The following is an 18,711-nucleotide window of genomic DNA, read 5'->3' on the forward strand; positions in this document are numbered from 1 at the left end:
ACTTTTTTATTTATCCCAAAAACTTTTAAAAGCTTATAAAATCGTTTTAAAAGGCATCAGAAAATAAATTTTACAAACTAAAATTAGGAAAACTTGTAGTTTCTTTAGAGTAGGCGCACACCGTTGATTTTTCGTCTGCCGATAGTTTAGTCGGGCAGTTGATCAGTATGAGCATGTATGGGAGTGCGCACACTACGCCGATTCTATTTGGCCGATTCTTCATACAATTTAAAATCGGGCACAACTATCGGCCAAATAAAAATCAACGGTGTGTGCCTACTCTTAACATTGATGATAAGAGACTTCTTGATAGTAATTTCAATCCGTTGAAAACAACCATGTGAGATTATACTATTTAGGCATTCAAACAAAAGATAAAAAAAAAAAAAACTAATTCAATGTTAAAAGAACACATTTTTTAAGCTTTAGATGCTCTGACGTTGTAAAATTGGTCATAATACCTACTTATAACTAGTACAAAACTATATCAGATACAATAATATGTGTTATAATTAATTAAATACTAATACCAGATATCAATTAACTTTGGTTATCTAGATTTATTTCTTTTACCTGAAAAAAAAAATGATTAAATTAATCACAATTTCCAATTTTCTCAGATAAGGTTATAGGCGTCTGCGTCACATAATTGATTTACAACTACGACGTAGTAATTAAAATAAATAAATAAGTTTATTTACCTTCAGTAGGTATCTACTAACTTTTGCCAGCGGCTTCACCCGCATGAATTTAGATTTGTTACAGGAATACTTTAGGTACCGTGCACACAAAATCTCTTCATCTTTAGTTAAGTGGTAACAAAAATTACGGGACTATTCCCACCTCTAGTTCCCACCGCTGCAACTCCTGTGTAGCCAAGATCTACAGTTTGACCGACAATAAAAACCCAGCCAGTAAAGGTCAATTTTGTCAAGTGGTAACAACTAACAACAGACAGCGTCATTTTCACACTTATAATGTTAGTATGGATTAACATTAGTCCTAATAATTACTCACTCTTTGATTTTTTCTTATCCAACTCCTAATAACTGGCGCAAAAAGCTTTGGGTCCCTGTGCACATAGGAAGTACTCCTCAAGCTGAGAGCAGAAGCGATGATCAATGTGATCACACAACCGAATGCTGTGAACCACAAGTAGGAGATCCGATACAAATAGAATACATCCCTGAAAAAATAAATTATTTTAATATATCACTATAATGTGGTACGGTCGTTATATGTAAGTATCGATTTGTGGGTATGATTATATTATATCTGTTAAACGTCATAATCCTCTTATACTCGTAGAACATACTCGTAATTTTACTATTCATTCGAATGACGTTAATCTCAGAAAGTTTTTTTTAATTCAAAACAATACCTATCATATAGTTTGCCCTTTACCATGATCCTGAACTATTTTTTTAATTTGGCTTTAGTAATTGGCCTGAGTAAGAGACGATTTAGCTGAGTAAAGAAGATAAATTCAGATAATTACATTTTACTATTAAGTATTATTTGTTTTGTATGAGCAGTGTAATTATACTCACATATTCAGAGTCTCTTCCTTGTGCACTACGGGGTCAAACGAATAACTACAGTTTTGGGTGAATCTTGGTTTCTCGTTGAAGCGGAGCGCTCCGCTTGCCTGGGCGATTTGTGACTGCGTGGCCAGCCACCACGAAGAGGTTAAACCTAATATTCCACCAACTAGAGCACTCTGTGGAAGAAATTGAAAGAGATGGTGTGACAAAAAAAGTACATTATAAAGTTGTAATCTCAAACATGACGTTCAAAGTTTTACCATCTGTTACTTATAAATTGTTTGTAAACTATTTCACTGTGTAAAAAATTGAAGGCCAAGATTGGGACAGCGAAATAGCGAAAACCTTCCAAAACCAAAATAACGTGGATAGGTATTCTGAGGACTTACCGTCGAGTCAACGAAGGGTAAAAAGATGCCCATCAAAAATACTCCAGTGAGGGGTCCCATGGACGCTGACGACAGACTCATCGTCAACTGTAACACCGACCCAAGCTTTTCCACTACGAATACTAATCCTGAAATAGGTCGAATAATTTTGTGAGTCAAAATGTGAGAATGAATGTGGGAATGGAAGATTTTTAGCTTGAGCGTGAACATACCTATTAGTTATGAAAAATCTCAATTCAAAAACCGGGCAAATATCATTTACGTCAAAGTCATGCATTGGTCCATTTGGTCCTTTCACCTAAGGCATTTTTACTGCATGAGGTCACAAGCGGTCAAAAGCGAAATAAATCTCTATCTAAGAGGACGCACATAAGAGGCGATCTCCCCTCTGTCTATCATTACAGTTGATCTATCGCCTAATCGCATGAAACCAAAGCGTATTATGACGTGTCAGGAAATCTTATCTCATTACAATCACTCACCTACACACACAGCTCCTAGTATGACGACCACCGCCCTTATCATCACTTGTGTTTGTTTATGAGTTAGTTTTTTGAAGAACGGCTTCCAGAAGTCTTCTAATACAACTGCCGCCATGGAGTTTAAGCCCGTTGATAAAGAGCTACAATCAATACATTTGTGAATAAACACAAAGTTGAAAAACTAAGAATATTTTAGGTAATGTAAGGAAGTCTAGGACTTTAGTAAGCCTGCCTAAGTAAAGTTTAAATTAGCTTCTGTTATACCACGGGAATCAATGTATTGTGTGGCGTTATTATATCATTCAAAAGTCGTGGTGACATGGCATAGCGCAGCGTAGTGAATATTGCCTAAGCTCTACAAGAACACTTCGTCGTATCTAAGTCAGTTTAAAAGTTACTTAAGCAGACCATCGATTTTTCGTCGGCCGATAGTTTATTCGGGCTTTGGTCGCGGATTTGGTCGATTCTTCATACCTACAATTTAAAATCGGGCACAACTATCGGCCAACTAAAAATCGATGGTCTGCGCCTAGTCTAAAACCGGCCAAGTGCGTGTCGGACTCACGCACAAAGGGTTCTGTACCGTGAGAGAAGTACATCTAAAGAATGCTAAATGAAATACTGGAGATTGAGATAGTTAAGAGTTTATTGCTATATGTCGTAAATTACAATGTTATGCTAATGCTAAGAATGACGTGTGATTGCTATGAATGCGATGAAAGCACTGATTTATTGAACGGAATTAGAACGTACAAACGGCGGAATTGCTGACGGAATGATTTGAGTGTAATACAATATGTACACCGTACATGCTCCCGAGGGAGAAAGATGTAAAAGAGATTAAAATGATGATGATATTAATGAAATGGAAAGTGTATTAAATCTAGTTACAAGATGATTGGACATTTTGTTATGTTTTATAATTAATAATAGCTTAATCTATGTACTATCATCGGAGATAGTGAGTACCGAGCGGAGCACCGGCGACGTGCCGTGGTCCTTTTTCGATTTGTGCGAATGAATAGGTTTGTCTTTCACTTCACTACACTTTGCTTTATCACTAGATTGCCCATTTTTGCTATAAGAAACACTTTCACTAGCACAACACTGCTGCTGCTGCGGTGGGGGCGCGCGCGCGCGTCGGCGCCAGCGCCGCCAGGCCAGCGCTGCTCCTCCGGCTGCCAGCACGGTGAAGACGACGTAGATGGCCGCATAATGATGAATGTCATGATTAGATATGTCGTCACTCAGAGGTTCTGTTTGCTTCATAGTCTCGAGTTGTTTACGAATTTCCTCAATTTGTGATTTTTGGATATTTTCCTCATTATCTGTTGTATTGGGCGGGATTATTCTATCTATTGGTAAGTTGATGATGTGATTTATTGGTGCTATGTCAATAGAGTCTATATCTGCTTTAATGTTCATGCTACTCTCATCTTGTCTATGTGAATAAATAATAAAGTCCTTGGATTTTATAATGCAACCGTAGCTCACTATCAGCAAGCCGGCGAACTTGAGTTGAAGTGTAGTAACTTGATCCCCGCACATCAGCTGTAGAGTACAGTCATCACAACAAAAATAGAAATAAGTGTTCTTTTTGTTTAATTCTTCCCATTTGTTTAGGCAGAAGGTTGTTGTGATCTGACATGTTCTAGAATCTTGCTGAGTCTCACACAAGCTTTCGTCGCTTTTTATATGATAAATTGGGCGTTTCAGGTAACATAAACTGGTTTCAGCGTCTAAATGCAAGCAGGTGTTTAAGTCGTTTTCAGATAGGGAAAGTAAAGCGTCTCTCTGTAAGTTAACTGCAGCATATTCAGTTACAGGTTTAAGATACGTCATTGTTTTATTAAATTGCTTAGGTATAGGTATAAGTCTGAAGATGTCGTATTTATCTCTGTTTATAAGTGGTATTTTTATTTCAAATAGTACGAATTTCTTTGTTATTTTTGTTTTTATCTTCAGTAGTTTATACATTGTTGTTAGGTCAGCAGTATCAACAGGTAAGGATAAGTCACTTGGTAGTTTGCTTGAAATGATGTGAAGCTCATTGCTAAGTTGATCAGGTGTCAGTAGATGCAAATTGATTTTTCCATTGTAAATGTCGGTAAGAGTGTTCAAAATGGTGTCTTGCATTTGTTTGAGATTCACGAGCATGTTGTTAGTTATTATTGATAGTAAAGTAAAGTCGTTAATGTTAGATATATTTTGTAGCTTAGTTTTCAACGTGCTTATATTATTGTCAATTTCGAGAAATCTCTGATTTGCAAATTTGTGTTGTTTGTCCATGATGTCCCTTGTTCTTTTGAGGAGATTAAACTCAGCTTCTACTATTGAAGTCTGGTCTTTCCACAAAGTAGCTAGATGTTTCTGATTTTTTCTTATTAGTCCAATGTCGTGCTCATATTTTTCTGCGAAACGGTCGTCTAGTACTCCGAACAAACTATTTGCTATATTGCCGATTGCATTTATAATGCCACGTCTGCGGCGTGAATGAACTCCGAAATGCTGATTTAGCAACATGTGGTTATAGTACGCTAGTTCCGAGTCGCCGTGACGTAGTTGTAACATGATAGCTTCACAATGGGATTCCGTTCTTATACACATGCATATGTTTTCAAGGTACTTTAAATGTTTAGAAAATGCTAGGGTACCGTCCCAGTATGGGTCCATGTCAAAATATACAATTAATTTCCAATCATCTCTTATAAGATACATGCTGGTTATTTTGTCAAAATATAAACTTTTGTTGTTTGATAGTGATGTTATATTGTATTTGCCTTCTGCTGGCGTAAAGATTGTTACAAATAACAATAACATAGACATTATCATTGTTGCTAGGCACATTCCCTTTTTTGTTTGTTTGCATTTTGTTTCTTGTTTGTCGTCGGCGGCGGTCTCCTTGCTAATTAGTGTTTTGCTTACTTGCTCTGTATTAGATGTCTCTGGATTAGTTGGCAGTACTGATACTTTGACAATTGGTCTTTTTAGATAACCATTTTTTGTTTTTAGGGTCACAACTCGAACATAGCCGTCGGCACCAGGGTGAAGTTCAACAACCCGACCCAGGGCCCACTTTCCGGCTGGAAGATTTGCGTCGTGGATTATAACTATGTCGTTTAAGTCGATATTTTTCTGCGGTCGTGTCCATTTACTGCGTAGTGTTAATTGGGTTAGATATTCAGTACGCCATCTTTTCCATATGTCTTCAAATGTTTTTTGTGCTAAATGCCACCGAGTGCGTAAATCAGTTTCTGTGTCGTAAAGTGACAATGTAGGGCCATTAGTCAAAAAATGCGATGGTGTCAAAAAGTTCAGATCATCAGGATCTTCTGATAGCGAACATAATGGCCTTGAATTCAGACAGGCCTCCAGTTGAGCCAATATTGTGCTGTATTCTTCGTAGGTTAGCCTTTGGTCACCAACCACGCGTTTCAGATGATACTTTAGGCTCTTAACCGCAGCCTCCCACAGGCCGCCGGCTGAGGGCCAAGATGGAGCATTAAAATGCCAATGTATACCCAATTCAGTAATCTCTGTCATAAAATCTTGATTTGACTGTAATTGTTCTATGTGCTCTTCTTGTAAAACTCGATTTGCTTTGATGAAACATGTCCCCTGATCACTGTATAAATGGCCTGGTGTTCCTTTTCTAGCCGCCATTCTTTTTAGCGCCGCGAGAAAAGCTGAAGACGTTAAATCGGAAACTAGTTCCAAATGAACGGACTTCGTGGCCATACAAACGAAAACCGCTACGTAGCCCTTAGTGGTTTTCGTCCCTCGACCTTTGTTTGATTTGATGAAAACATGCCCTGTGTAATCGACTCCTGTATGATAGAAAGGTCTTGAGGGGTTGCTGCGAGCTGATGGTAAATCGCCCATAACTTGATTGTGTTTGCTTGGATCGTTTTTTCTGCAAGTTACACATAAGCGTATTTGTTTCTTTGTCAATCTGTTTCCGCCTACAATCCAATATTTTTGTCTGATGACGGCGTTAGTTAACTGTGCTCCTCCGTGGAACGTCAGTTTATGAGTGTGATCTATGATGAGTTCTGATAACCGCGTCCCTCCTGGTATTATAATTGGATGTTTCATTTCAGTGTTAATATTTGCATTAGCTAATCTTCCTCCGACTCGCAGGATGTTATTTTCATCCAGGTAAGGTTTTAGTTTTGATATTTTGCTTTTTAGTGAAACATTTTTATTTGCTTCTAAGTTGCTTATTTCTTCTTTAAATGCTTCGCTTTGTATGTGTTTGATAATTAATAACTGTGCTTGTTTTAATTCATTTAGTGTTAAGTAGGTCTGCTTTTGTTTTTCTTTGCTGATAATTCTCATTATCCATGCTACAATTCTAATGATGCGTGGTAATGAGCTGTGCTTTGCTAATAATTGCTTAATAATTGATTCATCTGTTTCAGGTTGTGTTACGACGTTGCTTTGCTGTGCTTTCTTCTCCTCTTCGTGTGTAATAAATATCTCTTGGTTGCTAACTTCCTCGCTTTGATACGTAGGTAGCCAATTCGGGCCATTAATCCATAAAGTGTTTTCTTTCAGTTGTGAAGGAAATTGACCTCTGCTTGCTGAGTCAGCGGGGTTCTCAGCTGACTTTACGTAACGCCAACAATTGGTAGGTATAACTTTGGTGACATTTTTCACTCTATTCATCACAAACTGTTTCCATTTGTTGCTTGGATTCTGTAGCCATGCTAATACGACTTTAGAGTCGCTCCAACCAAAAATTTCAATTTTATGTTGATCTAAACTCTCCAAAACTTTTGTCATTAATTTTGCTAGTAGGTCTGCTGCACAGAGCTCCAATTGTGGTATAGTCAGTTGTTTTGAGGTAGGTATAAGTTTCGATTTTGCTGCGATAATGATAGCCTTTTGTTGATTTTTTAGTTTGGCGTAAATTACGCAGGCGTAAGCTTGCGACGATGCGTCACAGAAGCCGTGTAATTGAATGACGTCATGCTCGTTGCACCCGATCCACCGCGGTATTTCGTAATCGTTTATGATAATGATTTCTTTTTGCAGTTTATCCCACTCGCTTGCTATATCATTCGGAATTTCCTCATCCCATTCCAGTCCGAGGATATAAACTTTTTGAAACATTAATTTGAGTTTTGTTGTTACTGGTGCCAGCCAACCAAGAGGGTCAAAAATCTTTGATATTTAGGATAACAGCTGTCTTTTGGTTGGTTTGCATATTGATTGATTTATATTGATGTCAAACATGAATTTATCTGTTGTCGGGTCCCAAAATAGGCCTAATATTTTTGCTTTATTTTGAGACTTGAAGTTAAACATATTTTGTTTCTCACTGTCGTTTTCAATGTTTTCTAAAATATCTCGATTATTAGATGACCATTTTCTCAAGTTAAAGCCACCTTTTTTAAGTAATGAGTGTACATCTTGTATCAATTGTTTACCGTCGTTCAATGTGTAAGCTCCATGGGCCAAGTCGTCCATGTAAAATGACTCTTCCACAACCTGGGCTGCTTTTGGAAAAGAGTCACGTTCATCAGATGCTAGTTGTTTTAATGTCATCATAGCTAAGAAAGGGGCAGCTTTTGTCCCGTATGTTACTGTAGTTAGTTTGTATATTTGAATAGGTTGATCTTCTTCTTCTCTCCAAACAACTTTTTGATATTTTTGATGTTCTTCTGCTATGTAAATCTGCCTGTACATCTTCTCGATGTCTGCTGTGAAACCGTAAGGATATTTTCTGAATTTGAGGATTAACATTTGCAAGTCTTGCTGTAGGTTAGGTCCTGTAGACATTAAGTCGTTTAGACTATAACCTGTTGAAGTTTTTGATGATGCGTTGAATACTGCTCTGTATTTTGTAGTAGTGCTGCTCTCTCGTTGTACACAGTGGTGTGGTAGATAGCACTCTATGATGTCAGTGCTTAATGCTCGTTCCATATGATGTAATTGCTCGTATTCTTTGAAGAATAATTTATACTCAGTAGCTAAAACTGACTCTCTACGAAATTTTCTTTCCAAATTTAGAAATTGAGCTGTTGCTATGTGCTTGGATGCTCCTAATTTTTCATTTATGTCGCTGCTAAGAGGTAACATGACCTCGTATCGGCCATCTGGCAATCTGTTTGTTGTTTCCTTATAATAAGACATACAATTTTGATCTTCGTTTGATAAATTGGATGCTGTATTAATGTCTTCTACTTCCCAAAACTGCTTGATGTCTTCTAAATTGTTCAACACGACGTTACATTGATAAGTCTTGATGCTACCACAGAGTAACCAACCTAAATGAGTCTGTTGTGCTATTGGCTGGTTTGCATTTGTTCCTTTTAGCATTCCGGCCATCATTATTTTCGAATAAACCTCTGCTCCCAATAATAAATCAACAGGACGACTGATGTTAAATTCAGGATCGGCCAAGTTGATGTTTGCTATGTGTGACCATGATGGATTGCTAAAAGATTTGCTTGGTAAATGCTTCACGAGATTGTTCATGATTAAAACCTCGACGTTAAATGAGTAATCACTGACAAGAGATGAACATGTAATTTCTAACATGCCCTTGCAGCTATTTTCTGTTTGTCCAACTCCAAAAATAACTCCACTACATTTCCGTCGTTTCAACCCCAGTTTTTGTGCTGCGTGTTCTGTAATCAATGATATTTGTGACCCTTGATCAATTAGAGCTCTCAAGGTTACATAAGTACCATCTGCTGATAAAACATTGATTTTTGCTGTTGCCAATAATATTTCGGAAGTGTTTTCTTGTGAAACATGTGACGCGGCATCCATGTTATGTTGAAATTGTCGCGTTGGTTTTGCATTAGTTGCATTCCCACCGGACGTCGTCGGCTTCGGCTTTGTAAAGGCATCGTGTAACAAAGAATTGTGATTGCTTTCGCAAATGCGGCATCGCTTTAATGATTTGCATTTATTTCCATTGTGATCGAATAAACAGTTAACACACACTTGCAAATTGCGGATGGTTTTTAATTTCATGTCGTTGTTCATTTCCAAGAATCTGTTGCAATTATAAAGTCCATGATTATTTTTACAAAGTGGACACGTGTGAATTGTATTTTGCCAAGGTTTTGTTGCGTTGTTATACGAATGATTAAAGGAATAATATGGTTTTTTCATGATGTTTGATGCTGGCTGCTGTTTGTGGGAATACTGAGATGTTTTTGGCTCTTGCTTACGTCTTGCTGTTTCTAAAGAAGTAAACTTGGTTTCGAGATAATCTAATAATTCTTGTAAGCTTGGAAGGTCACGTGGATTTTTGATGTATTCAACATAGTCGTTGTAAGATTCAGAGTCTAACTTCTGAGTTAGTAGATGGACCAATATCGGATCCCAAGTGCTGATGTTTATGCCTAAATTTTTGATAGAATGAAGGCATTCTAGTGTGACGTCATGCATCTTTTTGATAGAAATAAATGATTGTTGCTGAATATTTGGCATACCAAGAAGTATATTAATGTATGATGTGAACAAAAGTTTTTTGTTATTATATCGGTGATTTAATATATCCCAACATATAGTGTAGTTTTCTGAACTAATTTGCAAATGCTGTATCAATCTCTCGGCTTCACCTTTCACTTTGCTTTTAAGGAACTGCATTTTCTGTGCATTGGATAGTGAAGGGTTGTTATGTATTGCTTCTTGAAATAAATCTTTGAATGATACCCACTGATTATAGTACCCGTTAAATATAGGAATGTCTAATAAGGGAGTTGATTTATCTCTGTGTGAGACTGACCATAATTTTGTGTTAATTGCTTTCTTTAATTCGGTGTATTTTATCTCATACTTTGTGTAAAGTCTCTCGTATGAATCATCTTGTCCGTTTTGCTCGCTGTCGATCTCCCAATGTAAGCAATCGATAGTCACCCATCGTGATTGCAGTGATTTTAGGGCGTCTTCAAGCTCCCATTTGTCCGACATGTTGTCTATGTCAATGCTAGCAACTGTTCTGATAAAAGCTCTGAAGTTTGCTGTTTGTTTTTTCAACATTTCATCTAGCTTGCTGGATGATCCTTGATGTTTGTACTGAACCTGCTTTTCCTCTGATTGCTGTTGTTGCTCTGCTGACTGATCTGATTGGCTGCTTGGTAACTGTTGTCCTACTGACTGACTTGAATGATCTTCTTCTGTTGCTTTCCTATCCTGCTGTGCTCGTGCTTGAATACCTGAGGTACTTGCTGTTGAGATTTTTGTTTTCATTAGTTCTTGATACTGCTGATTAAACAAAGTTTTTATAGTATTATACTTTCCCAATGTTTGCTCGTATTCTTTATTGATAAAATAGGCATGACTCCTGCTTGCTTCTGTACATAACCTATCATGATTGTGCTCATAGTCTACCCAATATGCTTCCAATGTATCTAAACGCCGTTTGAAGTAGTCTGCTGTTTTACGGTCGGGGCCGTCTTTTTTGTAGTTGGTAAGTATTTTATTGATTGCTTCATTTATTTCAACTTGTGCTAGATATATTTCTTCAACCTCCATTGCTGCTGATAATGATAGACAGAAGTGTGAAAGTAAGCTATTGGAAAGATCTTACTTGATAATGTGCTTCTGATGCTGATGCTGATGCTGGATGCTTGCTTGATGTTGATAGGTACTGGGCGCGACCTGACGATGATGACGCGCTGTCCAAGTGCCCTGCTTGTTGAACCTTTATGCTGCTGTTGCTGTAGTAGGCGAGCTGAACACTCGCTGCTGCTGATGCTAAGCGAGCTGATCACTCGCTGATGATATTGATCACTCACTGATCACTGCTAACTTGTCACTGATAAATCCACGGTTCCTCACTTGACGAAATAATTATCACGACACGAGAGGTCCCGCAGATACCGCTGCTCGAAGGACCATTTAGATGTACCGTGAGAGAAGTACATCTAAAGAATGCTAAATGAAATACTGGAGATTGAGATAGTTAAGAGTTTATTGCTATATGTCGTAAATTACAATGTTATGCTAATGCTAAGAATGACGTGTGATTGCTATGAATGCGATGAAAGCACTGATTTATTGAACGGAATTAGAACGTACAAACGGCGGAATTGCTGACGGAATGATTTGAGTGTAATACAATATGTACACCGTACAGGTTCCGTACCATTGATTTATGATTTTTTTTAAATTTAAGTTATTTGTGTGAAAGATTACGCGGTAATAAGCGGTTTACGATTTACGAGGTATTAAAAAAAAACTACTTACTAGATCTCGTTCAAAACAATTTTCGTTGGTAGTTTTTATAGTAATGTACATCATATGTTTTTTTTAGATTTTTCATTTTCTTATTTTAGAAGTTAGAGGGCCCCCCCCCCCTCGGGGACCAACTTTTTTCCACTTTGGAAGCGTCTGTCACGCAAACTATTCGGTTTAAAAAAAAAATTTTAGAAACCTCGATATCATTTTTGAAGACCTATCCATAGATACCACCCACGTATGTGTTTGATGAAAAAAAAAATTTTGAGTTTCAGTTCTAAGTATGGGGAGCCCCCAATATTTATTATTATTTTTTTATTTATGCATCAAAATCTTAATGCGGTTCACAGAATACATCTACCTACCAAGTTTCAACAGTATATCTCTTATAGTTTCGGAAAAATATGGCTGTGACATACGGACGGACAGACGGACAGACAGACATGACGAATCTATAAGGGTTCCGTTTTTTGCCATTTGGCTACGGAACCCTAAAAAGCAATAATTATCTGTTTAAAAGAAGATAATAATGTGTTTTGTATTTACGCAACGTACAAGTTTGGAAAGCATAAACCAGTACCTTAACGCTGCACTAAAGACACCAGCCACAAAGAGTCCCGACAATCCCTTCCATTCCGCGAAGACGTCCATCACAAGCAATGGTAACAGCTGGTCTTTGGCCAGAGCCAGGCGAGAGTTCAGCGGGTCACAGTCGAAGTACCAAGCGACCGCTAGAAGACCGCTGTACGCGCAAATGAAGATTATACAGATGATCCCGCCGAGGAAGCCCCAGACGACTCTAAAAAAATTAGTTAAAAATGTGTTTTACATCAATAAGATAAATACAGTAAGTAGGTGTATACAGCAGACTACATAGGTCATAAATAATCCGAATAAGGTATAATTCATAATCCCTAAATTACAATTTGAAAATATTCATTGTTCATGTTGAAAAGTTAAATTGTTTTTCGCAATTTTTGCTCTCATATCGATCAACTTATGCGCAGCCAGTTGTAGAATGGGCCAGTATACAAATATAACTACTGAATTTGTATTCATCATGAAAAGTATTTCCCACCTTTTAGATATTTTCAAGTCTGGTAGCGATAGGAATCTCTGCATCATCGATTGGTTCACGGCGATGTTCCCAATCCAATAGAAGGTGGAGCCGATGGACACTGACAGGATTGAATGCCTCACTGTCAAGTCTGGTGAAAGCCTACAAATTGTGATATTTATCAATGACTCTATTAAACAGTGTGTGTAAAGCCTGGTCCGTGAGCACGTAGAATTTTGTCCAATGACCCCAAGCTACCCATCCTTATCGCTTGCGCGTAATTATATTGCTGTCGCGACTGTGCGACGCGCGCCCGCAGTGAGTGTGCTCACGGACCAGGCTTTACACAAGGTATTATCGGCCACAGTTCCAGCTAACTATTCCCAGTCATGTCGTCTCGTTCTATCGCAAAGAATCACCATTTGATGAGAGCGAGAGAAAAAACGGAAATGGGTAGCTACTAGTATGCTATGTAGTAACTGTGGCCGATAGTACAGTCGACAGCATACCAGAATATAATTTTGTTACAAAATAACACATATTACTTCATACGTAAGATGCCGCAGTGATTGGCTTGATCTGCTGTTGTCTGTAGGCTATCAGTTGAGCGTGTTATCGAAATTTCCTGTGTCGAGCTTGAGAGTTACATCATTGTATGTGTGTATAGACCCCCTTCTGGGGACTTTGGTATTTTTGAAGCGGCTATTGAGGATGCTCTTAATAAAACTTGTAACAGCAACAAAAAAGTCTTAGTTTGTGGAGATTTTAACGTCAATTTACTAGATAGCTCATCATCATATTCTGTAAGACTACTTTCCCTTTTTAAGTCATTTAATTTGTTTAGTCAATTTAAGGAGCCAACTAGAATTACGGAAACCACAGCTACTTGTCTAGATAATATTTTCTCTAGCTGTGTCCCTGACAAAAAAGCTGTCATACACAATCTTACGTCAGATCACTGTGGTATTAAAGTAGAATTTATTTTTAATAATTCTAATAATACAAGTAACAAAAATGCCGTATGTAGACCTGTAACCATTAGTAGTCTAGAACGTTTTAAGAATAATCTTGGAAATAAATTGCATTTAGTGCCGTACGTGCAGGGAGACCCAGATGCTCTTTACAATAACCTTTTCGAATGTATTAAAACCGAACATGACAAAGTTTTTACTGTAAAGCCATTAAAACCAAATACCAAATCTAAGTTTAGTGACTGGGCTACTAAGGGAATATACAAAAGTCGAAATACGTTATATGAGCTTTATGGCATGAAAAAGTATAATAATAGTATATCTTTTCTTGAGCATGTGAAAAAGTATTCAAAATTTTTTAAGAAAGTTTGCTTCATGGCTAAGTCTTTTTATATTCGGGACAAGATAGGAAACGCCAGTAATAAAATAAAAGAAACTTGGAATGTTATCAACCGAGAGACTGGTAAACTAAAACCAAGAGATAATGACTTTTCTCTCAAAGTTCACGATAATTTGATATCTGCAGATAAAGATGTAGCAGAAGCTTTTAACAAATTTTTTGTTAATATAGCTTCAGCAACAACTGCCAACTTAAAGTCATCTCCCTCCGAGGCTGAAGAAATATTGAAAACCCACGTGACACCCTGTGACTCGCACTTCTCTTTTAAACATATTACTCCATTAGATATCACTAAAACTTTTAATCTTTTAAATGTAAAGAGTACAACTGATATCTGGGGCATCTCTGTCAAGATAGTCAAACACATTATTGATATAATTTCCCCACAGTTAGCGATAATATTCAATAATTGCATAGAGAAGGGAATCTTCCCCGACCTCATGAAACACAGTAGACTAATGCCATTATTTAAGTCTGGTAGCAAAACCGACCCTGGCAATTATAGACCCATTTCTATCTTGCCCGCTTTGAGCAAGATTTTTGAAAAAATCATACAGGAGCAACTTATGATTCACTTTGGCTCTAATAAACTATTTCATAGTGAACAATATGGTTTTACCAAGGGTCGTTCCACCACCGATGCCGGGGTTGCACTACTTAAACATATCTTCGAGGCTTGGGAAAATTCTCAAAATGCACTAGGGGTCTTCTGTGATCTCTCAAAAGCTTTTGACTGCGTAGAACATCAAACGCTAATTCGCAAACTGCACTATTATGGGGTAAAGGACTCGGCTTTGGATTTAATACAATCCTATTTAAACTTTAGAGTTCAAAAAGTCGACATAAATGGTGTTTTGTCTTCTGGGTCACCTGTGAAAATGGGAGTTCCGCAGGGGTCCATTCTGGGTCCATTCTTGTTTCTTATATACATTAATGATCTACCATATTTTGTTAAAGACTCTTGCGAAATCGTGTTATTTGCTGATGACACATCTTTGATTTTTAATATTGATAGAAGTAAAAATAACTTTGACGATGTAAATAATGCACTAACAAGAGTTTTAAGTTGGTTCACTACAAATAATCTACAACTGAATGCAAAGAAAACAAAATGTATAAAATTCTCTTTGCCTAACGTAAAAACAGTTAGTACCCAAATAGAACTTAATAATAATGCAATCGATCTGGTAGAATCTACTGTATTTCTGGGAATTACCCTGGATTCAAAACTCCAGTGGGGCTCCCATATAGAAACTCTGGCGGGAAAGCTCAGCTCAGCGGCTTTTGCAATAAAAAGGATACGGTCATTAACCGATGTTTCAACAGCTCGCTTAGTCTACTTTAGCTACTTTCATAGCCTAATGTCATATGGAATCATGCTATGGGGCAAAGCTGCAGATTTTGAAACAATATTTATTCTGCAAAAACGTGCCATAAGATACTTGTATAAAATGAAATCAAGAGCGTCCCTTAGAGAATTGTTTAAAGAAATTGGCATTCTCACGGCCGCTTCACAATACATCTTAAACTGTATTCTATTTATTCAACAAAATATTAATGAATTCAAAAAGAAAAGTGATATTCACCAAATCAATACTAGAAATAAAAATAAATTGGCTATACCCGCTTTTAGACTTAATAAAGTGTTTGCCACCTTTATGGGACAAGGTATCCATTTTTATAACAAAGTCCCTGATAAATATAAAGAGCTACCGTACAATAAATTTAAAGGTATAGTTAAAGATCACATGCTTAAAAAAGCCTATTATACAACTCGAGATTTTCTTAATGATAAGTCATCCTGGGAGTAGGATTATGGTCCTCTCATGCTCGCACTAAAAAGAATTAAAATCGTGCTATGAAAAGTAATGTATAAACTAATCTAATTTTCTAAAATGTTATAGTGTCATGCTTCTCAATCTGGACTGTTACTTAGCTTTATTATTAGTTTTTTTTTTCTCTAAGAGATAACTTGGTATTGTCATTCTCACTAAAATGTCTCTGGGGTGGTGGCGTAGTGAGGCGGGTCGTTACATTCCCTCTAATATGGTCGAGTGAAGCGATGGCTGGTTCACTCGTCATGTCTGTGAACAGGCGCTGCTTTCGGGGACTGGTCAATCCAAGTTATTCCAACTTATGTATGCGAGTCATTTCTACTAGTATTTGAGTATGTAATCTGTAAGTCTAGATATTAGCACGTCACTACCTTGTTTAATATGCCACGCAATTTTGTATACCCATTCTTATAAGATACACTATACAAGAATGCATGGTAAATTCAGTGAACTGCTCCTGAATCGAATGTACCTACTACTGCTATTTCTATTTATTTATATTAACCGGCAGACAGTGGTGACTGAGTTTGTTGCGGCGCTTCTTCTCAGCACTTGCCAAATGTTGGTCTCGAAGCGCTGGTAGGGTAAAAAGATTATGAGACATGTAGAGGCTCCTTAAGAGCAAAATGACGATTTGTAAGAACTATTTATTAGTCTAAACAAATAAAGAAATTTTGACTTTTGACTTTGACTTACTCAAATTGTCCTACCAATTGAGTTAAAAATTTCTGATTCAGCTACTTACGTAGGAAATTCCAATCGACCAGTATCCCAGTTTCGTTCTAACATAGTTTGGAGACCTCCAACATTTATTGTTCCTTTTATAATAACTAGGATCATTGCTAGAACCATAACAATGGTTTGTATGACATCTGTCCATACTACGGCTTTTAGACCTCCCTGAAAAAAGCACAGTTTTTGTTCAATTTTATAATATGAGCTTACACTTATTCGTAGCTGTATTATTTTTTTATTTACCAGGCAGGTGTAAAATATACAGACGCAGCACACTATCGGCGTAACAATATGGATATTTATACCAGTAACTGTAAAAAGAAGTATTAAATTACAGTTTTTCATTATACTTCCGTATTCTCAGTAACCATAAAAATACAAATTAAATTCTACCTTGGTTAAAGGCCAACGCGGGAACGTAAACTACTATAGGAAGCCAAGCCATCTGAAATGAAAAACACATGAAATGTAGATAAAATTAAAAAGAAAATAGTCCATTATTCGAATAGGACTTACCAGGTAAACACTGAAAATCACTGAACCAAATATTCTTAGCCGCTTATCGAAGCGAAGTTCAAGATACTGAAAAAATTATGAATATATGAATCTTATGCCCGTTTTCACCATCAATCCCTAATTTTTAAGTGACCCATATGCAAACAAAATTCCTGTTATTTGTCACCATAGGGGTCACTTAAAAATTAGGGATTGATGGTGGAAACGGGCATTAGTCGTTTACATTTTGCAATAGACATGGAAAACTGGTAATAATTCACAAGAAAAAGTCTATCCTAAAATCTTGTTTTGGCTTCCACTGCATTTCTTAACATTTTCAAATAGAGCAGGTTCTGATTAACAGAACCATTTTTACAATAACTTTCTTTCTCTCAAAGCAATTTAACACGGCTGTGAAAGGGTAGGTAAAGAATACAGAGGAGCTCAGCACAATTATTTAATAAGGGTTCCTTGTCAGGACTACGGAACCCTAAAAAGAAACAGCCTATGCGTATGTCTTACCTCATAAACAGATGTAAGCCTCAACTCGTGTAGCACTGGGAGAAAAGTGTGAAACATTATAAACGACATCAAAAATGCACCAATTAAGAAGAAAAGGAACGCTGTCCCATACACGTAGAGTTCCGTAGGGATTCCCAAAAGTGATATTCCTGAAATGAAACTGTTGAAAACCGGGAATGACTTACATATTTGTAGGATTTTAATAAGGCAATATTACTTAATTTAAAATATTATGTACACAAGAAGATATAATTTGATAAAAATCTAGTCATGTGTAAAATATGTAGATAGTTTTTAACTTTAATAACAATCATCATAATTTTCAGTAATTGGTGAGTTAATTATTATTGCATACTGTTATTACTCGTATTCAATAACTTTTTACTAAGGACCACACTGGCGGATTACTAGCGTTTTCAGTACAGATGCGGATGTTCAACTTTATTATTTTATTACGTTCCACGAGATTTAGTTTTAAACAGTATAATTAAAAATTAAAATCATAACAAAAGATAGAGATAAAAATAAAATGACCTTTCTTACTTCCTCCGCACTTGACACGCTTACCTGGCAACTAAAGAAAAGCAAACAGGAACCGACTTCATATTTCTTCCGCCAAGTAAATAGTCTTGTGTTGATTTTTGCTTCTTCACAAACCCAAAATATACTCCTATACCTCCACAAACTGTCAGCATGAGTATGAAAACTGAATAATCAATCCATGTGAAGTGCTGCATCGATCTTCTAAACGTGGCCAAATCAAATTCTTCGTCCGCCATTTTGAAAAAAAAAATCACTTCCCGATATTCAAAAAGGAACCTCTTTTTTAATCGGAATACGTGTGAATCGGCCAATACTTGTTTTAGAACTAAATAATTCTGGAGTGACAAATCATCAATTGCTGGGCTGAAGTGCAAAAATGTCTTTGGAGCAATCTTTCAATTTACTGGTCTCTCCTACGCAACGGGGACGGGACTGTTTTAGATAAATTGATCATTTCCTATGGTCCAAAATAGATTTTTGTTCTTAGCAGCATTCGTATCGTGGTACAAACAAATCTCAGGAGTTTTAGGACATTGT

The 18,711-nt window shown here is 36.9% G+C and overlaps 1 protein-coding gene across 2 annotated transcripts; it reads right to left on the reverse strand.

The window, feature by feature from the left end:
* Positions 1–97: 97 nt before the first annotated feature.
* Positions 98–18,583, reverse strand: LOC135087986 (sodium-coupled monocarboxylate transporter 1-like). Of its 2 annotated transcripts, none has more exons than XM_063982863.1 (13): positions 18,199–18,583; positions 17,632–17,791; positions 17,131–17,196; positions 17,008–17,059; positions 16,858–16,925; positions 16,625–16,779; positions 12,695–12,835; positions 12,197–12,415; positions 2,416–2,555; positions 1,934–2,061; positions 1,551–1,720; positions 1,018–1,186; positions 98–573 (listed from the first exon to the last, which is right to left on the reverse strand). In XM_063982863.1, the coding sequence occupies exons 1-13, from the start codon at positions 18,408–18,410 to the stop codon at positions 541–543; spliced, it is 1,713 nt and encodes a 570-aa protein (XP_063838933.1). In that variant the 5' UTR covers positions 18,411–18,583; the 3' UTR covers positions 98–540. The 2 variants fall into 2 exon arrangements, with proteins under 2 accessions (XP_063838933.1, XP_063838941.1); XM_063982871.1 differs by having other exon boundaries at positions 17,632–17,780; positions 18,199–18,275.
* Between the last annotated feature and the right edge of the window lie 128 nt (positions 18,584–18,711).

Source organism: Ostrinia nubilalis, chromosome 1 (assembly GCF_963855985.1).
Source record: "Ostrinia nubilalis chromosome 1, ilOstNubi1.1, whole genome shotgun sequence".
NCBI classification, from domain to species: Eukaryota; Metazoa; Arthropoda; class Insecta; order Lepidoptera; family Crambidae; genus Ostrinia; species Ostrinia nubilalis.